The sequence below is a fragment of the Trematomus bernacchii genome, unplaced genomic scaffold, assembly GCF_902827165.1.
Source record: "Trematomus bernacchii unplaced genomic scaffold, fTreBer1.1, whole genome shotgun sequence".
Classification (NCBI taxonomy): domain Eukaryota; kingdom Metazoa; phylum Chordata; class Actinopteri; order Perciformes; family Nototheniidae; genus Trematomus; species Trematomus bernacchii.
Window position 1 is genome coordinate 1,556,494 of NW_022987614.1, and position 25,049 is coordinate 1,581,542.

Below are 25,049 nucleotides of genomic sequence, written 5' to 3' on the forward strand. Positions count from 1 at the left end.
CCTCGCTGTCTACAAAACTCAAATCTATTATCATCCGTGCGTGACCGCGGCGCATCAAACGCATGAATCGCACCCCGCTGTGGGCTCCTTTTCCAGAGGAACACTTTGGCAGGATGGAGTAAAACAACACAGCGCCTCTCTGCAGAAGGGAGTCCTTTTCTCCTGAACACAACGCGCTGAAAATCTCAGGGGTAATTAGTATCTTTGTGCCTATTGAACACATCAAAAAGGGGTCTGTCACATCTCGCTTCATAATGCACTGAGAGGAAGAGGAGGAGGAGGAGGGTGGGTGGGTGAAGTGAATAGCTATATATTGTAATTATGCCAAGAGAAATGAAACCGAGGTTCAATAGAGATTTTCATCTGCAGGAGAGGGGAGAGAGGAGAGGGGAGAGGGGAGAGGGGAGAGGGGACGCATGTCTATAGGAACTGTGGGTGTAATGAGAGTACAGAAACAAAAAGGAGAGAGATGAAATGCGGAGGAATGCAACGAGTCAAAAGCATGCAGGGAAAAACGATATTAAATGTAAGAGAAGGAGGTGATGGTATGTTTTGGATACTAATATTACAGTGCTGACTTTCCTTTATTTTCTTTTTACTTCCTGGACATCATTTTTTTTAATATATATCCTGCTTACTTTTGAAGTAAACGGTTATTTTGTGTTTTTTTTGTAATTATTGAGTGTTCTTGTATTTTAATGTGTTTTTTTTTATACCTCGGGACTGTGGGAAACAGTATTTTCGATCTTTCTGTGTGTACAAAACATATTTTAAGATTGACAATAAAGTTGACTTTGACTGATAATGACACAACTTTATAACACGTGCGCTTCTATTGGCTAAGGGGCAGGATATCTCCAAAACTAAATACAACTATGAACCTGAAAAAATGGGCGTAATATGTTGTGGTAGTATTATATAGTGACGGCCCCAGAGCCTGTGGCCTGTGAGTGTGCAGGTGTGTTGCAGGTCCTGTGATGGGGGTGGAGCTGAAGAGGCCAATCAGCACGACTGGGGACACCTGGCCGGAGCCGAGGTGCTACTTAAGCCCAGCTGCCCGGAGTCACTGGATCCTTTCCCCTCGCCTATCCTCTCATATTCTCGTTGTTATTTTGGAATTGCCACAATAAAAGTGCCGTGGTTTTTGGAACCCTCAAACGTCTCTCTCTTTTCCTGTTGTGGCCTACGGGCAGGTCATAACATATAGCATATATTGGGAGGCTGTGGCTCAGTGGTTAGTGTGCTGGACTTCGAATCAGGGGATAGCAAGTTCGAGTCCCACTGCAGTCAGCATGTCGTTGTGTCCCTGGGCGAGACACTTCATCCCAAATTGCTCCTGTGGGGATTGTCCACCGTACTGAATGTATGTAAGTCGCTTTGGATAAAAGCGTCTAACAAATGACATGTAATGTAATGTAATGTAATATAGTACATAGAATAAGGGTAATGTAAAAAGTAAAAACTATTAGTATTAGCTAGTTAAAGTTGACCAAAATTGTGTGTAAGAACTCCTTCTCCCTTGGTGGAGGTCGGGAAGCGGTCAGTGTGACGGAACGCCTCCAGGCCACGCGTGCGGAAGTAAAATAATTGTTATAGCAAAAAGAGTTACAGGCACGTACGCGGAGAAATAATTTAAACGCATGCGGAAAAATGTTACAACAGAGAGTCGGGGAGTGGCGTAGAGACTTTCACCAAGGTCAACCAATAAGAAACAAGAAGGTTTAGTTATAAAATGCTAATACGATGTTTGGTTAGCTAGTACCATCCCGGGGTCTGCTCGGACTTATTTTTGCACCAAACTCTGACTGCCTCCAGCGATTTCTTTAGAACACATTAGAATTGTATAATCAGGAAGAAAGTTATAATGTTGAGAAGGAGGTCCGGACTTTTTCGACTAGCCTAGTGCGAGATTCTCTTGCGACAATGTCCTCTTTAAAATATCAGTAGATTGCTAAATGCAGAACAATGCAGAAAATTAATTGACAAGAAGAATAAAACACTTCCACTGGTTTGAAAAGAGATGCATGGATTTAAAAGTAAGACAAGTAGGAATTATGATGGTTTTTGGATAAAAAGTACAAAATAAATCGTATTAAATCTGTTGCATTTTGTTGGAAAGACATACAACCAACCAGAAATGTAAAAAGCAATGCTGTAGGAATTTAAATACAAGAATAATTCAGTCTTTTCTTCATGCAATGTTCTTCATTTTGTAATATCAGCGTAAGGTAAAATACTTGTTATTGGGGGATGAACTGAACCTGATAATAAGACTGAATTCTTTCCACTTAATTATTCACTCTGACCTCATTTTAATGTAAGCCAATTTCTTCTTCTTGGGATTTAGGGAGTGGGGGGGGGGGGTATTTTGTTTTGCTATAACCATTTAGCAGAGAGGGAGGTTTCCATCCCGCTAATGTAATTTTAAATTAACACAGAAGCTGCGGTAATGGTTCCTGGGAGCCGTTATCTTAAGTATGTCGATTTAAGAGTAGCTTCATCCGTCTCGTCCGTGCACCTCGTCGCTTTTGTCCCAATTTTTCACGGATGTTGGATTTTTCTTTGCCTCGAGCGCACAATAACAACTGCAGCTCGGTTTCGTACCCCGCCTACACAGCTCTCACTGGCACGGCTTACACACAGGAGGGATGAGCGCAACATAAGACATATTTTTAAGGCTGGAAAACAATTTGTTCTAAAGCATTCACTAATGAGGTCCTTCCTTAAAAATGTCCATTCGTTTCTGGTCAGACTTTTAGTCATTAAATAAGTTAACCCTTAGATGCATAAGTGGGTCTTTTTTGACCCGGTGAGGTGGTTTTCTTGAAGTATCTTTGTAATTACATTTTTGTATCATTTCATATTCCAGCTATTCCTCAAAAAACATGTTTTGGATATCATGCCATTCACATTTTAAATATACATTTTAAGAAATTGTAGTTTTTGTATTATGACCCCAAGCTTCCATAAGTGGGTCAAAAATGGGAACCTTTGATTCTTATCACCTGTTGCTGTCAGGAATACATTCACTGTGGACCACACAGACTACATCACAAGTGACACCTCTCAGGAAGATTATTTTACACGGCCAGATCTGATACCTGTCAGTATAATAATAATAATACATTATATTTGTATAGGGCTTTTCAAGGACTCAACATCGCTTTACAATATAAGGGAAGGTTAGGGTGGGGGGGGGGTATAGGACTATCAAACTTGATCAACCGGCATGGATTGATGGGGGGTGGGGGCTATGAGTAGACAAGAGGAGAAGAGATGAGTTTTGAAAAGGGACTGGAATACTGTGAGGGTCTCAGAATAGCAGAGATCTTTGCATCAATATGTTCAAAACATCCTGTCATGTACACAGGTACAGTTGGGGTACCTTTGTTATCACGTGGGCTCTGATATTGGAAGAGTACATTCAGTATTTTCCCAACAGCTTTTTAAGAGGATATGTATTTGTGGACACTCACCAGGATCATGTGTCCGGTGGAGATGTCCATGTTGTGGTGAGCGGGCTCCTCGCTCCAGGAGGAGATGCTGCTGCGAGCCGAGGGGCTGACGGCCGGACCTCCATCGCTGAACTGAGACGACACGCTGTTGATCCTGGAGGAGATCGGCTCGCTGCGCTCCGTCGGAGGTTTCACCGCCATGCGCTGCCGACACAGCTCCTGCAGGAGAGGAGGAGAGAAAAGGGGAGGAGTCAGGGCTGTCGTACGGTGGCACGGCACATTTCAGGATGTTTGTAAGGCAAGGCAAGTTTATTTATATAGCACCTTTCAACACAAGGCAATTCAAAGTGCTTTACAAAAATGGAAGACATTAAGAAAATGGCATTTAAAATCAGTCATTAAAAATGAAAGATAATAAAATAAACATTAAAAGAAAAAATACATGGATAAAAGTTACAGTGCAGTTTAAGATATGAATAGTTCAATTAAAAGCAGCAGCAAAAAGAAAAGTCTTCAGCCTGGACTGTTTTAAGTTGGACAATCGGAAAGATCTCGCGTTTAAAGACACCGTGTTTTCACAGATGCTTGAGTTCTTTTCAAAATATAATTGTGAGAAATTATTCAACGACACTTATGATGAATAGTAAGTAATTAATTAAGAAAAATGCTTAATATGTACAAGTTTTAGCCTCAACTTTACTCAAGCTATTAAATGTATTTCTCCTTTGATCATCAATTCTCATTATCTGGTATTCAATAAACTGACATATATAACTGAAACTATGATGAAATCAATCAGTTACTTATTTTTCATAAACAAATGACGGTTTTCAATCCAATAAATGTATATTAAATCTAATCCACTGTGGCCCTTGACATCTTGAAAACACTTTCATTCATCACTCGTCTGTTAGTCGAACGCTAAATTAATTAGTCAGATGTAGTTTTGTTTCTACGGCTACACATCTGCAGAGCTTCTAATTAATCATCTTATCTTGTAATAAAAGCTTTTTAATCAACATTCTGCATCAAATGATTCATTTATATAATAGTTACATGCATAATAACTGAATGTATAATGAGTCTTTCCATTAGGGACTTGATTAACTCCATTACTCACTGCGCTGATTTGGGATCAGTTTAATCTATGTCATCCCTTACCTGAAATACATCGAGTAGTATATAGAGCATGTGTGATATAATGTACCTTTTTTTATATTATATTTTGGGCTTTTTGGTCTTCATAAGGAAAGATCACATTACACTTGTTATTGTACATACAGCATATCTCCGAATCTGGGTGGACTTTATGGTGACACCCCAATTTCTTCCCAATTTATTTAGTTAAAGCGGCAAATATTGAGTATTTCTTACTATTTTTGACCTTTTTATTTAAAAAATTGGCTGAATTTGATCATTTTCAGGTTCATATCTCTGTTTTCTACCAGATATTGATAAATTAACATTAAATAGTCCATTTTGAATGCTTCAATTAAGCTAAATATCAGCCGTAAAAATGTGTCTTACTGTTGTTGTTAAATACAAAAATGTGTGTTAGTCGCTAAGCAACATGGAGCAGAACACACTGCATTGTGGGAGTTTTTAGTGTGGGAGGGGAACATACGATTCATATTTAACAATACAATAATTTCCACATCTTGTGATAAATAAAGAATCTATCTAGCTATCTATATCTCGGCGAGCCCAGACAGTGAACTCTTTTACGATGTTATTAAAACTGATTCAGAATGAATCTCCCCTCCTGAGAGCCAATTCTTCATCAGGAGGGGGGAGGCGCCATTTTAATAACCGTGGTTTATGATCTGAAGAAAGTCTGTTGTGGAGTTTTGTCTCAATGTTGCCTTTTAATTGGGTTTATGCTCTTGATAAGTAGGTGAGAGTAAGTCTGATTAGAACCTAGAGTGTGTTTTATAGGTTTTAGTGCATGTAAATGGTCTGCAGAGGATAAAATCCCCGTCTCCCCCCGCCTGAAACGCCACCTTTGTTGAGAACATTTTGACATCATTATTTAACACTTGCGCTTCTATTGGCTAGTCCTCCAACACATTGTACGTCTCTAAGACATCTCTGGTTGACCAATCACAACAGAGCCGACCAGCTAACCAATCAGAGCAGACTGGGCTCTGGTTTCAGACAGAGGGTGAAGAGAGGTGCTGCAGCACAGGCAGTATGAGAAAAATAAAGAGCTTTTTGAACATTAAAGCATGGAGACATGTCCCAGTAGAGACACTACATACTGATATACACCTGAACATCAGCAGGAGAGGACTCTTTAAAGTAGAGACACTACATACTGATATACACCTGAACATCAGCACGAGAGGACTCTTTAAAGTAGAGACACTACATACTGATATACACCTGAACATCAGCAGGAGAGGACTCTTTAAAGTAGAGACACTACATACTGATATACACCTGAACATCAGCACGAGAGGACTCTTTAAAGTAGAGACACTACATACTGATATACACCTGAACATCAGCAGGAGAGGACTCTTTAAAGTATAGACACTACATACTGATGTACACCTGAACATCAGCAGGAGAGGACTCTTTAAAGTAGAGACACTACATACTGATATACACCTGAACATCAGCAGGAGAGGACTCTTTAAAGTAGAGACACTACATACTGATATACACCTGAACATCAGCAGGAGAGGACTCTTTAAAGTAGAGACACTACATACTGATATACACCTGAACATCAGCAGGAGAGGACTCTTTAAAGTAGAGACACTACATACTGATATACACCTGAACATCAGCAGGAGAGGACTCTTTAAAGTAGAGAATCTACACATACTGATATACACCTGAACATCAGCAGGAGAGGACTCTTTAAAGTAGAGACACTACATACTGATATACACCTGAACATCAGCAGGAGAGGACTCTTTAAAGTAGAGACACTACATACTGATATACACCTGAACATCAGCAGGAGAGGACTCTTTAAAGTAGAGACACTACATACTGATATACACCTGAACATCAGCAGGAGAGGACTCTTTAACCTGTTCCACTCTGAGCCTGTTTTTCAGGTCTCAGGCTCGAAAATGACATTCCCAGAACAAATGACCATATCTTCCCTTCTAAAAGGGTTAAATTAATAATCTTTGTTCTCAAAGTAATGATAAACCTGTGAGTTGGATGTAGAAGTGTCAGAATCAATATAAATGTTTTTTATTTTAAAGACAATTCAGATTTTACATAGTAAAAAACTGTAAATTATAGTGTCCGTCCAAAAATTATTTTTTACAGATAGTGAAAACTACCCTTGGATGATGGGTTAGTAGACTAAAAGCTTTAGGAATCCAAAGTACAACATATAATAAGTACCCTGTATCAAGATTGATGCAAAACAAGTGAAATTTGACCTTTTTAGAGAGATTTAGCCAAAAACTGGGCCATCTGGGGTCATTTGGGTGGATTTGACCTATCTCTGGCCCCCCTTGCTCGATTTGGTTGGTTGACATACCCTTGTGACCGTTAGAGCCAATAGAATCGAAGGGGGAGGCTCCCACCCAGACAGGTTGTAAAGAAAAAATGTGGTTGCTTCGCGTGTGGAAAACGAAACCAAAGTAGAGGAATGTCTCCTTCTGGAGTTTGGAAACTAAAACGCAGTTGTATTGCTTATGGATTATCAGAAATAATTTCAAAGAAGGCACAGACACATAGGATGAACCTATGGATTAACTGCAGCATCGTTTTTTTTATCGTTTTAATGCCATTGAAGACCACTTTTGACCAAGGTAAGCCATATTTACTGTTTAGCTTCTTAGCTCCACATGTGATGATGTACGCTTTCGTTTAGAGCGTCGCGAATGTTTATCACTGAGTGTTGAGGAGGGCACCGTTAGATTCAGTGTCTCCAGGACACCAAAAAAGAGTGTTTGGTTGTGCATCTAGGATAAGTAATAAGGGAGTTCTGAGTGAGTTTATGTGCCTTTGTAGGTTACGTTTTTTTCGTCGAGGCTAATTCAGAGGCTGAGTGCTAGCATTGTGGGTTTTTTTTGAAAAAAAAAATTAAAAAGATCAGTTAGCTGAGTTTCTTCCCGTTACATGGATATAACACATTCATAGTTTTATTCAATATTAAGATTCCTTAGACGTTGTTTCCTGCAAATGACGCGTTTATCCGCCCGGTACCGGGGGGAAGGTGTGAAACAGGTTAAAGTAGAGACACTACATACTGATATACACCTGAACATCAGCAGGAGAGGACTCTTTAAAGTAGAGACACTACATACTGATATACACCTGAACATCAGCAGGAGAGGACTCTTTAAAGTAGAGACACTACATACTGATATACACCTGAACATCAGCAGGAGAGGACTCTTTAAAGTAGAGACACTACATACTGATATACACCTGGACATCAGCAGGAGAGGACTCTTTAAAGTAGAGACACTACATACTGATATACACCTGAACATCAGCAGGAGAGGACTCTTTAAAGTAGAGACACTACATACTGATATACACCTGGACATCAGCAGGAGAGGACTCTTTAAAGTAGAGACACTACATACTGATATACACCTGAACATCATCAGGAGAGAACTCTTTAAAGTAAGAGTATAATACCAGAAATACTTTGTTACAAACAAAAATGTCTGGCATTCAAAATGTACTCAAGTTAAAGTTATTAAAAAAGTGTCTATACTTTATATTTCTGTCTATGTTGATAACTTACATCGTACATTATTGCTGCCGGAGATGCAGCGACGCTTTAGAAAATCAGGTTTTAAATGTAACATGTTGGAGGTGAATCCATTCTCTAAACTGCATTATCTTTGAAGATAAATAAAGGCGGATAAATGTTAACATGATGGATCACCAATACTCCAGAGAGCTCTGAGTCTGTTTAAATTGATTTGATTAAAAAAAATATATATATTAAATGTATGAAAACAAATGTCTGTCTGGAGATGAGGAAATCAATCTCAGAAAGAACGGCAGCTTTGAAAATAAATTCAGACAGACGTTACGTGATTGTTATGCAACTATTTTTTAGCGAGGGAACGATCAGGCCGCTCCAGAGATGTTGTTATCTAAATATCAGAGATGTAAAAGTACAATTAGGCTTTTGTATCGGGACACATCGCTGCAAGAATGAGGAGACAGAAGATGGTGGCGTGTGGTGCAGTGGAGTGTGCGTGGGTGTTCGGATCAGGGGGGCACAGGTTCAAACCCCACTGCAGTCAGCATGTCGTTGTGTCCCTGAGACACTTCACCCCAAATTGCTCCTGTGGGGATTGCCCACAGTATTGAGTATGTAAGTCGCTTTGGATAAAAGCGTCTAACAAGTGACATGTAATGTAATGTAATTGTCATTGATGTATATATTTATAATTCCTTGAAACACAACAAAAGACAATCTAGGTTTTAGTAAATCATGCTAATCAGAATTTTCTTTATTTTCTGAAGGTCATGTTGTTGGTTGGCCGTTAAAAACTTTAATTAAGATTTTTTTTTTAACCAGGAACTCCACTGAAGCATGAGAAGAGAAGTGTAACAAATACAAGTTGAATAAAACTGTATATTTTGCACATTACTTTGTGTATGTGTAAAACTAAATGGTTTTAAACCTGAATCTGATGTTTAAATCAGTGTGTGTGATTAGCTTTAAGGGGGCACGTGTCTCACCATCACCCCCCCCCCCCCCCCCCCTGCATGAATAAAGGTTAAAACAAAACCCCCCCTCTCTTGGGCGCCATGCCAGGGAAACCCTTGGCGCCACATGAACGTTTTAAATCAGCGTGTGCGCCCCCTCTTTATTAAGACCCCACTAATGGGCAGGAGGAGTGTGTTTGGGGGAGAGGGGGAGGGGGTCATGGGGGCCTCTGTTTACACGGCCCTCTGACCACAACAAATGCAGGGGCCTTCATTAGAAAAAAACTAACTAATAAAAGAGGCAACACGGTACAATATGGGGGAGTGGGGGGGGGGGCAAGGAGAGACCTGACACTGATACCAACATGTCTGGACTAAGATTTAAACCTTTACACTCTTTTTATTTGCTCATTTTCAAGCAAAAATATTAATTGACTAAAACTTAAAGTGTTAGATTTCAGATTTACAGTGAAATACATGAATTTCTAAAAATGACTAAAACATGTGACTATGATTTTGCACTCACAATTCAACATGTTAAAACCATGTGTGTGTGTGTGTGTGTGTGTGTGTGTGTGTGTGTGTGTGTGTGTGTGTGTGTGTGTGTGTGTGTGTGTGTGTGTGTGTGTGTTTGTGTGTGAAGTGAAGCCTAAAAAAGGTGCCAAGGGTGAGTGTGTGTAAGCATATATATGTGTGTGTTTGTGCATGTATGTGTGTTTTATGTGTGTGTAAGCATATATGTGTGTGTGTTTGTGCATGTATGTGTGTTTTATGTGTGTGTAAGCATATATGTGTGTGTGTTTGTGCATGTCTATGTGTGTTTTATGTGTGTGTGTGTGTGTAACAGCCAGAATCAAGGAGGTGCAGTAGTGTGTTTCTACACTATTTATATGTGGTCATTTTCAAGAAAAACTGATATCCACTAACACGAAAAGAAGTCGATTTCTGTTACAAAAATGTTAAAATCGGGGGATAAAAGTTGACTTGGACTTAATATTGCTTTAATCCCAGAAAATGTATTATTCAATTAATCGTAATGTCATGTATTATACTTGTAATCAATGTAACCAATGAAACATAATTCTATACGTTATATAATTGTCACTGAGGCTTTTTGTTATCAGTATTTGTCCGGGAGCAGGAGAGGAAACGACACAGGAAATAAAAGCAGACAGAGAGGGAACGGGAGGTTTATGTTTGCTTGTTTAATCTGAACTGAGATGTACTGGAAATGTGTTTTCACTCGTTCTGTGGCGGAGTAAAGGCGGTGCTATCCTGCCTGTGGAGATCCTCCATATTAAATGGAGACTCAGAGGGAAAACAGAAAAGGACATCTTAGCAAGTCATTTAATCTGCTGTTGTGTGTTACAAAGTGGGGGAAATATGCAAATATGATGAGATATCTCCACGAGTTTCCAAAGCACTTTAAGAAATGTCATGGTGCGGGTGATGATATCTTTAAATAGGATCATATTCAAGATCATTATCTCCTGCATTTGTGGAAAAAACATGCAAAAAGTTTGAGTGCAAACGAGTAGGGGAGAGTTTCACACACACACACGCACGCACGCACGCACACGCACACACACACACACACACACACACACACACACACACACACACACACACACACACACACACACACACACACACACACACACACACATACACACACACACACACACACACACACACACACACACACACACACACACACACACACACACACACACACACACACACACACACACACACACACACACACACACACACACACACTCCTCTGTCGACGCCTGTCAATCAACGTCTCCTTTGTCAGTGTCGGCCAATCCCATGTCGCTGTTTCCCGGGGATCGTTTGATTGACAGGCAGGGGAGCAGAGAGCTGGAGGTGGAGGGGATTATAGTCGATGAGGGGGAAAGGGTGTGTGTGTGTGTGTGTGTGTGTGTGTGTGTGTGTGTGTGTGTGTGTGTGTGTGTGTGTGTGTGTGTGTGTGTGTGTTTGAATTGAGGCACCAAGGACAAAATCACATGAAATGTTTACTATATTTCTTGTTGCACTATTATTTTTTACATTTTTTTAATATCTTGTTAGATTATTGAAAAAATCTAAGACTCAATCTGTAGTTATTCAAGAACACGTTTAGTATCTTTTCAATTAATTCGGCTGTACTGTAAGTAAAGATAACTGTAATTGTATACATTTATACAAATTGCCAATTCAAGAGATTTGTTAACTCAAGTTTTTAAGGCAGCAACTTATTTTCCAATTAAGTCTACATATGTATTTATAAACATATTTAAATGTGCAGTTGTTTTTCATTGCACTATACAGTATTCAAATGAAATATTGTGTTATCTTATTTCACCCTACATGCATATAGTGGACCTATAACTGCATTATACTTGCACTATTGTGTCACTTTAAATTGAATGTTTCACTGTTGGAGGAGCCTAACACTTCACACTTCATTTCAAAAACTGTAACTCTTATGCTGATAATAATAACGCCTGTGCATCTTGAATCTTGAGTGAGTGTGTGCATGCATAAATGTGTGTGTGTGTTGGTGCATGTTAATGTGTGTTTGCCGGTGTGTGTGTGTTTGACAGCCAGTGTGAAGGAGACGCAGCAGTACGGCCGTCAGGCAGCCTGCCGCTTCCTGTCTGCTTTAATTGCATGTAGCCCTGGAGACACACACACACACACACACACACACACACACACACACACACACACACACACACACACACACACACACACACACACACACACACACACACACACACACACACACACACACACACACACACACCACACACACACACACACACACACACACCACACACACACACACACACACACACACACACCACACACCCAGGGAAGCCCTCTACACAGCAGTGCTGACAAAGAGACGAGGCTTACACGGCTAAGATGGGGCTGAACACTGAAGTCTTTCACTGAGGAGACTCGATAAAGCTGACGGAGGAGAGAGAGTCTCCCCCCTCCTCTCCCCCCTCCTCCCCCCAAATATAAGCAACATGAGCGTTTTTTTGCTCGAGGAATAATGCGTAAACACAGACTTAACGTGTGTGTTTTAATTTGCATTTTCCAATTAGAGGCTTAGAGGGAACATCGGGGGCAAGGAACCGTGAAGATAGGTTTCTCACTCTGAGGAAAAGCTCATATTTTATGTAGATAGAGGTGGATCGTTAAAATGTCAGCGTGAGACAGACTCCTGCAGGTACATTAGCTTTCAATAAGCCAAACCATTGTAAGTGCATTGGCTTCAAGTAAGCTTTCCAAGTGCTACACGCAGAAGAGAGACTTCTTTGGAAGTATTATCATTAGCCAATGTGCAGTTTAAATACTGTAGGTGCTTATCAAGGTGGAGCGTGCACTATTGTGGAGCCAGGAAAAACAGGCGTGTTTTTTGTAGTTAATGTTAATTCAATGTTTAATTCCTATCTACATTATTAATATCAATCCCCCAGGAAGAGTGCAGGCACATTTCCGTAGCGGACGAATGGTTTTACTAGACTTTTGTTTTATAATATATTCAAACATTAGACTAAGCATGGTTGATATTAGAATGTACTTTTGTTAGGAATCATTTAGGTCGGTTTTTTGGTCACAACAGGCAGAGAAAGCTGTCTTAACATTTAGTTTTAATTGTCTGTTTTTTGAGAGCAGATGTGTTTGACTATAGGTACAGATATTTCGGACATATACTGTATGTCTAAGAGTGTGCCGAGGGTCAAATTGGACCCATTTCCAAATGTGATTATGTCAAAAAGAGGGAGTGATGTCAGCTACTGTAGTTGCCAGAAAAATAACATAATTAGGACTACTTACATTTAGCGTGTATTGCTTAAATGAAAAGCATCTGCTGTCATTATGTGCTGCCATTAAAACAATTCAATGGTTTCACAACAGAATAAAGTGTCCATCGAGACATGTTCCTCTAATCCAGGCAAATAATGCACATTTTAACGCCTTTTTTAACTCAAAATGTTGGTTTAATTTTGCGTAAATGACGTCTATTGAGCATATATATATATATTGGACATATTTGATAACAGATGACTAAAACTTGGTGGTAATGAGTTGGAATAAATTTGGCTTCAAAGGTGTAACCAATATTTGGGTTATTATTTATACTATTAGTCAAACAAGGCCTGAAGTTGCACAGCTGACAACATGAAGGTTAATTAAACCTCCTTGTTGTCAGTTTTTGTTTCCAATCAATGCTTCAAAACGTCTATAAAGTGAGTTATTTCTCATCATTTCTAATCAATGTTCATCCCAATTAGCCAGAAATACACTCTGAAAATGAGGATGATTCTGAATTATAAGTCTCTGGTGTCGAGGTAAACCTCTGACGCAGCAGCAGCTCAGTCTATTGCAGGAGTTTAAAAATCCCCAGAGGAGGGGGAGAGCATGAAATGTAAGCACTTAGGGGAAGGGGCCGGGCTCATTATAAAATCGATGCCCACAGGACCACTCTCATTTAAAAACATGCTGGGAGAAAAGGTCAGAAGGAGAGAGACGGAGAAATCTCAATTTAATTCTTTGCTCAAAAAGCCACTTAATATTGGATTGTGTAAATTAAATTTCACACTCCGCTATTCCGGCCAAAGGATAATTACAGCAAGCAGAGAGGAGCGGGGGGGGTGGAGGGGGGGGGGATAAATGGAAATGACTCGAGGTGAAAAAACCTGTTGGATTGATAATATTGCTTCATATGTCAAACAACAAATTATAGCAGGGGACTCACAGCAATCAGCATAAATCTAGTTTTAATATCTAAAAACACACGGTTGTTTTAAGAGGCCCCGTTATATTGAACTTTTATGGATTTCTGCTATAGTTATGTTATATTTGTCAGACTTTTCCTATTATTTTTGCCCCTTTTTGATCATTTTACGTCAAGGAAAAATTAAAAACACTTGTTCGGTTTAACTTGTAACGACCGGTAAATCAATGCAATGTGGTAACAAGGGGTCGCAAAAATTGCAGGACTTCATTTTAAATAGAAATTGTCAAAAACATTTGGGAACCAACAGTCTTATCAATCCAAACCCTGCATAGTTTATGAGAGTAGCAGTTGTTTCAATTCAAGAGAGGTGCAGGAATAAGTCCATAAACACCGAAATGAGTCCTTATAGCTCGTCTTGAAGTCAATGGGTTTTCAAGGTATTTTTTTGGTTAGAGGCCTGAAATAAGGTCTGTGGTTAACACAAGCCGAAGAGATTTTAAAGTTTTATTCTAAGACATAAAATACGTCAGTAAATACCCACTGGTGAATTTAAAAATGGCGGTTGCTAACAAGTGTCTAAATGAGACGACTAAATGTCATCACGCTCAACATTAGCCGCCTTTAGCTTAGCGGTGGTGACGTGAAGTCATGTGACCGTGCTGTAGTTCCTATATAGCCCAACATTAGCCACCTTTAGCTTAGCGGTGGCGACGTGAAGTCATGTGACCGTGCTGTAGTTCCTTTATAGCCCAACATTAGCCTCCTTTAGCTTAGCGGTGGTGACGTGAAGTCATGTGACCGTGCTGTAGTTCCTTTATAGCCCAACATTAGCCACCTTTAGCTTAGCGGTGGTGACGTGAAGTCATGTGACCGTGCTGTAGTTCCTTTATGGCCCAACATTAGCCACCTTTAGCTTAGCGGGTGGTGACGTGAAGTCATTGTGACCGTGCTGTAGTTCCTTTATGGCCCAACATTAGCCACCTTTAGCTTTAGCGGTGGGTGACGTGAAGTCATGTAACCGTGTTGTAGTTCCTTTATAGCCCAACATTAGCCTCCTTTAGCTTAGCGGTGGTGACGTGAAAGTCATGTGGACCGTGCTGTAGTTCCTTGATGGCCCAACATTAGCCACCTTTAGCTTAGCGGTGGTGACGTGAAGTCATGTAACCGTGCTGTAGTTCCTTTATAGCCCAACATTAGCCTCCTTTAGCTTAGCGGTGGTGACGTGAAGTCATGTGACCGTGCTGTAGTTCCTTTATGGCCCAACATTAGCCACCTTTAGCTTAGCGGTGGTGACGTGAAGTCATGTAACCGTGCTGTAGTTCCTTTAGAGCCCAACATTTACTTTTTACTTCTGGAGATTGTATTTACGCTTCAAAATTCATCAAGTGGTGTTAATATGTGACGATTTCTCTATCGACCTTCATAAACACGTCATCCTTTCACCCCTGTTTTCACAGATGGCGCAGTAGCACCTCCTACTCAGAGGTGGGAAGTAGTGGAGTACAAATACTTCGTTACTGTACTTAAGTACATGTTTCTGGTATCAGTACTTTACTCCACTACTTATTTTTCTGACGACTTTTTACTTTTACTTCTTACATTTTTAACCCAAATACCTGTACTTCCTACTTCTTACATTTTGAACACAAATACCTGTACTTTCTACTTCTCACATTTCCCAAACAGGCTGGTTCCTTTAGTTTGAATGTGTGTTTGGTGGTGTGATCATTATTATTTAGAGTCATTGCGTGCCTATTGATTTGAACACGATCCGTGTATCCATCATTTCCTGGTCTTCTCTAAAGAAGAGGGACCAATGAAAACGTTGTCATGTTGCCGTTGTTCAGCATGGAAACATTCATTAGCTAACAATGACATTATTGTTCTATTAATATAAAGGGAGGTCAGGTACTCTTTAAAACAGCTGCTAGTTATGGGTACTTTTTACTGAAGTACATTTCAAAGCCCTCTTTACTTTTACTTGAGTAAAGAAGTTTAGTCAGTACTTCTACTTTTACCAGAGTATTTTTAAACACGAGTATCTGTACTTCTACTTGAGTAAAGGATGTGTTTGTCTCCTACCTGATAGGTGGAGGTAGCATCGTTTCCGGTGTCTGTTCCCAGGTTGGTGAGCTTCTCCTTCAGCTTGTGGTGGGATCGATGGCGGAGGCAGTAGATGACGGTGGAGGCGAGCAGAACGGCCACGATGCACAAGATGGAGACCACCGTGAGCACCAGGAACTTGGTGGACTCCGCCTGGCTGTACTTGGTGGGAATCTGCTTGATCTGGCTTCCCTGTGGACCAAAAAGAAACAGAAACAAAAGGTGGTTACAAATACGCTTTAAAAAAATATATTTGATATAAAATGAGCGATTCTCTGTGCAGATCAAACAGGTACAGTGTGGGTACTTTCACAGGCAAGATATACAGTTCATATAAATACCAGCATTTTATCATTTAAGTAAAATATCTCATTCATTGCACTTGATTGCAGTTGAACTCCCTTTTTTTGCAATACTTTTCCACAAATCCTGATGATTTTGAAGCAATATTATCTCATATAAAAATATCATAGCCTACAGTACCATGACATCTCTTTAAACATGACAAAATGCTTTGGAAACTAGTGGAGATATATCAACAAATGTCCATATTTTCAAATGTCTCATGGGAGGGATGCCAAACTCTGTACCTTAAAGGAAACAATACGATAAAACCGTTCAGAAACGATACGATAACAGGTTTAGGACCCTTTAAGGAACATTTGATCTGGGATTGCCTCTGCATTTCATTTTAAGATTTGACTGGTGCACACAAAATGTCTGTCAGGTATAAAAAACTGTAATGTCATTCGATGGAGTGTTTGATTGCAGACTTTCAGTAACACATTCACACCCCCCAGATTAAAGCATATCCAACCAAAATCACCATCATATTTAAATGTCACTGTAATCTCTCCAAACCCCGGACGTTGAAGGCACTGATTGTCTTTGCTTCCTCTGATTTCCCCCCAAAAAAAACTTGTAATGAGTGGATGAAAGTATGAATCACATGGTTTCCTTTCTTTCCTTTTTGTTTTTTGGAGAGACATAAATATGCATATCACTATGCTCGATTGAAAAGTTGTAATCACAAGCGTTTGTTCCACCACTGTGCCCAGGAGTGCAGTGAATGCATAAAACTCCTGCTCAGCAAGGCATCGACTCCACACACACACCATCACACTCAACGCAAGCACGAACACGCATACACGCCACACACCACACACACCGTTGTTTTTGGAGGGAATTTCTACGGTTGTGAGTCGAGGCGACAGAAGTCTGCCGTCTTGAGAAAGTGCCTCGCCAATTTCGACCTCTAATCTAATGCGTGAGAACCAGATCCTTCAGCAAACAACTGGAGATGAAAGATTTCTTTCACCGGTCCGCTGCTTCAGATAACACAATGGACACACACTGTAGGGAAAAGACTGCTTTTGAGCGCGTGTAAAAAAAGAAAATCGTGGAAGTAATTCCTATTGAACTGCAGCTCGAGCAGCTGTTGGTTTTCAGGACCCCTGCTGAAGATAATGGGCCTGTTGCCGTTTCTACCTGACAACTAAAGAGTTTAACAATAGGCCGCCCATAATTCCCCGTTTATTACACACTGCGTAATGATCCTGACAACAAGAGCAAAGGGAAGAAGAAGAGCTACAAATTGCACCGCAGATGACAAGGCACACAATTCCCCCTGACACTGGAATTATCAAAGGAAATCTTTGGCAAAAACAGGTTTTTGGGGGCGGGGAACACGCATCTTTGAGGCACAGTAAAAGATAATCTACCCCTTTACTGGTAGACAAGACTAATCTCTCACTGAACATTCAGATATAATAGTAACGTTATGCTGCAGGACATAGGACATATTCTGTTCATTATCCAGGTTCATATTAGTATGTCTCTACTGGGACATGTCTCCATGCTTTAATGTTCAAAAAGCTCCTTATTTTTCTCATACTGCCTGTGCTGCAGCACCTCTTTTCACCCTCTGTCTGAAACCAGAGCCCAGTCTGCTCTGATTGGTTAGCTGGCCGGCTCTGTTGTGATTGGTCAACCAGCTTAGAGATGTCCCGCCCCTTAGCCTATCACGTACAATGTGTTGGAGTGATAGCCAATAGGAGCGTGAGTGTTTCATAGTGATGTCACTTTTTTGTAGAAGTGAACGGAGGGGTCCGATGGAGGGGTTTCAGGCAGGGAGGGGGACAGAGAGATTTTAGCCTTTGCAGACCATTTACATGCACTAAAACCTATATAATACACTAAAGGAAAGGGAAGCCTAAAAAGCATAAAAGGGCCTCTTTAAAAAAATGTTATGGAGTAGAAAGTAGAATGAATGCTTCCAAAATGTTGAGAAGTAGAAGTATAAAGAAGCATAAAATGGAAAAACTCAAGTAAAGTAGAAATATGACATAATAGTACTTAAGTACTTGAGTAAATGTACTTAGTTACTTTCCACCACTGCCAATTAATATATATTGATCAAAAGCTTTAAAGTGTTAGAGCTGTGCCGTCGCCTCACAGGAAAGCAGCAGCAGGCAAAAAGCCTGAAAAGGGGGTATGATGAAAAAAAATCCCTGTCCATCGGTGGTGGAGGTCACAGAGATTAGGCGTGGAGAGTTAATGGAAAGGAAGCTTTGAAAAGCAGTGGGGAGGAGGGGAAAAAAACAAAAAAAGGGGGGGGGGGTAACTGTCACAGAAACTCTGGGGGGAGGTGCGAAAAAGATCCGCTTTGCACACGGATTGTTCAGGAATTCTTGTGAGGTTTTTTTTTTAGGGAGTGACCCCCCAAAAACCACTCGATGAGGTCCCCCCCCCCCCCTCTATGATTTCATTCATTGCCTCTGCATTCAGCACCTGATAAAGAGTGCCCTGCAGAAAGAGAAGAATCCACAATGGGGGACAACAGTTGTTCGATGCTTTGTGGGGTGTCCAATTTGCTCGGGGAGCTCTAAGCCGTACTGTAAAAGCTGCTGCATAGTAATGTGCCGGGCGCGCTGTGAAAGGAAACAGTGGGCGTCTCCGCACTATTCTCCCAGTGCGAGGGAGGAGATATCATCATAAAGCAGCACAAAAAACTGAAGAATACACAGAAAAGACTGAAAAAGTGGCTTTAATTAAATGTACGATATCTGGGAATTCTCAGAACTGTGTTAGGTTAGTTGAAAGCAATAATATTACGTTAAAATACTACATATTAGGATCAAATCTAATAATACACTCTGCATAATAAGTACTTTTACTTTTGGTACTTCAATTATATGTTAATACTTTTGTAGAATTTGAATGCACCTACTTTGACTTGTAACTGAGTATTTTTACACTTTACTATTTGATAATTTGAGTAAAAAACGTCAACGTTGACATTTTGTTGACATAATACAATTAATTAAAGTCAGCTTTTTCACTGTCAGAGGTGGAAGAGTACTCTTCTAAATTATGCAACAGCTGCTAAACTACAGTGTAATAATAATACTCAAGTAAAAGTAGTGCATTCAAATTGTACTTAAAGTAAATCAAAATATACTTTAAATACCAAAAGTAAAGTACTTATTATGCAGAATGGCCCATTAAAGCACCAAATATTTCAATATTGGATGATAATTATTGATGTATTAACATGTCAATGTTGCAGCTTTAAAAGAGGGTTTAATTAAATTACATTAGTCATTCTGGGTCATTTAACTATAATATTATATGTTAATTATATTTTGTATAAGTATAATCTTCCTACAAATGTAGTAAAAGTAAGTGGGAAAATACGGAAGTGTGCACCACTGAGTTTCAGTACATATACAATCTATAGTCTGTTCATAAATCAGCGATAAACACCAAGGCCTCTGCTTACATTAGATCTGAATGGCTGCAGATATTAATAATGCATTCGATTTCAAGTAAAAAGAATATACACTTAATCGCATGTCTTTTTTCATGAATGCATTGCTAATGTAAAAGGAAGGCATCATAAACAATAGTCCATGTTTGCCTGCTTTGGCAGGCGGACATTAATAATGCATTACTGCTGATTCCACTGCAATCATCTCCGGCCAAAATGAGTTTATTTTCCCGTCAAAAATAAACTTCATTTGTCCTTTTTCACTCCCGAGTCGCCTCGTTGTTTTGTCAAATGAGGTTTCATGGAGAGGGATCGCATCTTTCTGCTCGAGTAATGGCCCCATAATTCACGGCTCTAACTGTAACAGCTCAGTCATCTTTTACGGGACAGATGCCGAACCCCCTCTTCCTCCTCCCCTCACACACACGCACGCACACACACACACCACACACATATACTATTCAACCCCCTCTTTATCATGGCTGCCTATTGATTGAGAGAAATGTCGCCTGACCCCAGCTGCTTAATCACGCTTGGTTGCAGTTGTTAGTAACAGTAAGATTGTATGACTCGTTAGATGGCGGCTGTATGAAGTATACTCAAATTGTGTTGCATCATTTGAGTACTTCTTCCACCTCTGACACTGAAACAAACTGACACGTTGATTCCCTGTCCCCGGGCAACATTAGATTTTCAGTCGGTGCAACATTTCGCTACATCTGCCTCTGCGATATTTGAACTTGTATCTAGTATTTTGACGTGTGTAGTCTCTGCCTCATTTGAGTAAAAAAACGGAAACGTTGACTTTGATTAAATGTATTATGTCACAGATTTCCACATTAGGTTAGTTGATAGCAATACTATTACATTCATGTACACAATGTTGACAATACTGCATATTGTATATTCTATAATTGATTGCATTCTACTTCGATGTAAATGACTGCTTTATTTTATTGCTATCTCACTTTATTTTGATTACAGTGTTCTTAAAATAGTTCGCTATCTGTGGTCTATTTTTAAAAATTGTTTTTTATTTGACATCAAGTCAAATTCCTCGTACGTGTCAACTGGTAATAAACCTTCTGATCATTTCTTCCACCTCTGACACTGAAAAAACTGTTGATTTTAATTAAATGTATTATATCAACGCATTTATTGAGTATTATTTCACTGTGGTATTGCAACTGTTACATCATTTGAGTACTTCTTCCACTTCTGACACTGAAAAAACTGACTTTAATTAAATATATTACATCAACAAATTTCACATAACTGCATTAGGTTAAATGAAAGCACTAATATTCAGTTGATCCTATTCATCTTGTATTTAAACGTAATAGTATTGCTATCAACTAACCTAATACAGTTATGTGAAATGTGTTGATATAATACATTTAATTTAGTTTCAGTTTTTTACTCAATGAGCAAGACTACAATGTAAAAATACTCGGTTAAAGGTTAAAGTAGTGCAGAGGCAGATGTAGCAGAAATGTGCAATGATTGAAAATCAAATGTTTGCACAGGAAAGCTAGGGGGGGTGGGGGGGTGGAGGGGGGGGGGTATTCACAATATTCACACATGAGCAGATGCATGCAGCAGTGATTTCTGCACAGAGGACTCTGTAACCTTTTCAGGATCACAGCGAGAGACGTGGAAATATTGAGCGAAAATGATGAATACGTGTGCATGTATTTATATTCCTGTCACCTGCTCTCTGTCTGCGATACCAGGAGGTTATCAGCCGCTCGGAGGCCTGTCCTGACTCCTGTGGCTTCACGCTTCCAATCAAATGACACGGAAAGAAGCTGCAACCGGCGAGGGGACACGGGAAGAAATGAAAGGGGATTTTACGTGTGTGTCTTTGCTGTGATTACACGCAGATTTCTGTATAGATTTGGAAGCTAAAAAGACACATGCAGAATCAAAGAGCACTTCTGACTTCAATGTGTTTTTTTTTTTAATCATATGATGCATGAATAAACCCGGAGACCATCCCGTTTGCTTCTGGAGGAAAATCAGACGTTTCCATCCAGAGACCGGCAGAAGAAATGAAAGGCAGAATCTCGGCTCCCCAAAGCATATTAACGGGGAGAAGGGGAGTTCCTTCATGCCCCCCCAAACCCCTCTATTGTCCATCTGCTCCAGAGCAAACGATTGTACTTGCAAATTAATTTTTTTCCATTTTCGCATTATAAATGCCAACCGTGATCTGACAGAAGCTCCTCGTGCACCGAGGGCTTCTGGAAAGCAGTAACATCGCCCCTCAGGATGCCGACTGGCTGCTGGGTTCAGCCCTTTCCAGCATATATCAGACACACTCCCCACAGACAGGCAGACAGACAGGCAGACAGACAGGCAGACAGACAGATAGACAGATAGACAGGCAGAGAGACAGGCAGAGAGAGGCAGACAGAGAGATAGACAGATAGATAGACAGACAGGCAGGCAGACAGGCAGATAGACAGGCAGATAGACAGGCAGATAGACAGGTAGATAGAAAGGCAGATAGACAGGCAGAGAGACAGGCAGATAGACAGGCAGAGAGACAGGCAGAGAGACAGGCAGACAGACAGACAGACAGAGAGACAGATAGACAGATAGACAGACAGACAGAGAGACAGGCAGAGAGACAGGCAGAGAGACAGGCAGAGAGACAGGCAGAGAGACAGGCAGACAGACAGACAGACAGAGAGACAGATAGACAGATAGACAGACAGACAGAGAGACAGGCAGAGAGACAGGCAGGCAGACAGGCAGACAGACAGACAGACAGGCAGATAGACAGATAGACAGATAGACAGACAGGCAGACAGGCAGATAGACAGGCAGACAGACAGATAGACAGATAGACAGACAGGCAGACAGGCAGACAGACAGATAGACAGGCAGACAGACAGGCAAACAGACAGGCAGATAGACAGGCAGATAGACAGGCAGAGAGACAGATAGACAGATAGACAGACAGGCAGATAGATAGAAAGGCAGAAAGACAGGCAGACAGACAGGCAGATAGACAGGCAGATAGACAGGCAGATAGACAGACAGACAGACAGGCAAACAGACAGGCAGATAGACAGGTAGATAGAAAGGCAGAAAGACAGGCAGACAGACAGGCAGTCTTTAAACAGGAGGGAAAACAGAACAGAAAAGAGAGGGAAAATGAATCCATCATTACGGACGTTTTTATGTTTTTTTTTCACTTCTCCTCGGGTGTTTTTTGGATTCAGTTTTGCTTTGAAATAGCCTCTTTATCCACGCTTAGTGTGATGTGTAGGCAGCATTTTAATTCATCTACTTACAATAATCTGCTTTGCAGCTTTTACTACTAAAGAAAACATCTTAAAAAAATCAATTAAGAAATAAAACTGAGTTTGAACAAAAGTGTGAGGTGGAAATAAACGTGAGTTTCTTGGTATGTGGATTTGAGATGTGGAGGGGTGAGGTCTCCTGGTGTGGTGTGTGTGTGTGTGTGTGTGTGTGGTGTGTGTGTGTGTGTGTGGTGGTGATGTTGTGTGTGTGTGTGTGTGTGTGGTGGTGTGTGTGTGTGTGTGTGTGTGTGAGTGTGTGGACGCGCGCGCGTGTGTGTGTGCGCGTGTGTGTGTGTGTGTGGGTGTGTGCGTGAGTGTGTGTGTGTGTGTGTGTGTGTGTGTGTGTGGTGCTACGTGCGTATGTGTGTGTGTGTGTGTGTGTGTGTGTGTGTGTGTGTGTGAGGGGGGGGGGGGGGGTGGATTAGCCAGGCTCCCGTAGACAAAAGGCAGATGGATTTGCACGGCTCTGGCTTATTCAGAACGGGTGAAAAAAGGTCAGAGGGAGAGCGGCGGCCGCCTATTGTTTTCCTCCAGCTCGACTGCTGCAGGAAACAAAGATCTGTCCCTCACCTCTAATTCATCCCCCGGGGTCTTTGAAAAAGTTTAGCCGGGGTTTTTAAACAAAAACCTCTCAGCACACACTGAAACACACACACGTGCACCTGCGAGCGAGTGTGTGTGAAAGGCAGACCGATTCTAAAATGGAGAATGATTTTATGTTTGACACATCTGCAGGTGCACACTTGTACACACTTGTGATTTTACAGCCACCCACGCACGCTCTAACGCTGTGTGCACATTGCACCCACACACAAGTCTTCACACACAATTTGTAAAAAAAAAAAAAAACCTCAACGATAAACCATAAAATACCAAAATGTTCCTCAGCCAAATCGTACAAATCTAACATTCATTTCACTTTCCATCGCCTTCACACCTTCGCCAGACAAAATGGTGTGAGTGTCTCAGTGAAAATCACACGTTGCATACAAATTAGGGCAATCCTGGAACTTGCAACACTAATAAAAATTGCACAACACGATTACAAAGTTTGCACGCCAGCAGAGCGAAGCTGCAGCCGGAGAAAATGAAAACAGCGGTAAATCCCGTTCAAGTGAGTGTTAGCATGTTACGCTGAGGTGCATCTGATCAGGGCGCGCCGTCAATCACTGTCTCAACTCCACGGATACTCCCTTTGCACCTCCAACAAATCTACATTTCACTAGTGCATTTGGCTAAGATGTTTTTTTTTACACGCATCTCCTTAGGACCACACAAGAAGCCGTTAATAAATATGGCTCAAGGAAGAAATAGAATGAATCATGCATTATTTGGAGGTGTTAAAAAGGTACAGTGCGTAAGAAATGTGCACATCCCCAATCCAACAGGAATGCGATGAACGCAGAGAACAGCAGGAAAGGCTTCAGATTTTTGCCATTTTGCAAACATTTTAAGGTTGGAAATTGCAGTAAAAGTCATTATAGAAGGTTAAATATGAAACTAGAGCATTAGCAGAACAACAATTCAATCCTACCGAAGATCCATGGTGAGGTAATGCAACCTCGTCCCGCGTCTATTTCCCATTTCAGTCCGGCTGCTCTGACACCAACGACTCAAAGACAGCATCACACCGGCAGCGGAGGGAGAGGAGGAGGATGAGGAGGAGGAGGAGGAGGAGGAGGAGGAGGAGGAGGAGAGTGAGCGGGAGAGAGGAAGAAGAGAGGGAGTTTCATCACCTCTCTCTCCTTTGAAAAAGAGAAAGTTCCCATCTTCCTCTCCTTCTCTCTGCCATTCCCATCTCATCCGTTGAAACCAAAAAGAGGCAGAAATGCACCAACAACAGATTTTTTTTTTCTCCCGTGTTTTTCCGTGAGGAAGAGGAGCCTCCGACACTTGATCCACGGAGAGAGAGGAATGAGAATATATATTTTTTATTCCCCCCCGACTACAAAGTGCGCTGTGGGGGCTCCTCCTTATATTCCTCCCATCCACTCCCCTCCACTCGC

The 25,049-nt window shown here is 40.9% G+C and overlaps 1 protein-coding gene across 1 annotated transcript in view; it reads right to left on the minus strand.

The window, feature by feature from the left end:
- Positions 1–25,049, minus strand: part of LOC117483744 (receptor-type tyrosine-protein phosphatase N2-like) — a 202,235-nt gene that overhangs the window by 40,660 nt on the left and 136,526 nt on the right. The window contains exons 12-13 of the mRNA XM_034132094.1: positions 15,943–16,155; positions 3,477–3,674 (exon numbers count right to left, since the gene is read on the minus strand). Coding sequence (XP_033987985.1) covers positions 3,477–3,674; positions 15,943–16,155 — 411 coding nt within the window. The remainder of the gene's footprint in view (positions 1–3,476; positions 3,675–15,942; positions 16,156–25,049) is intronic.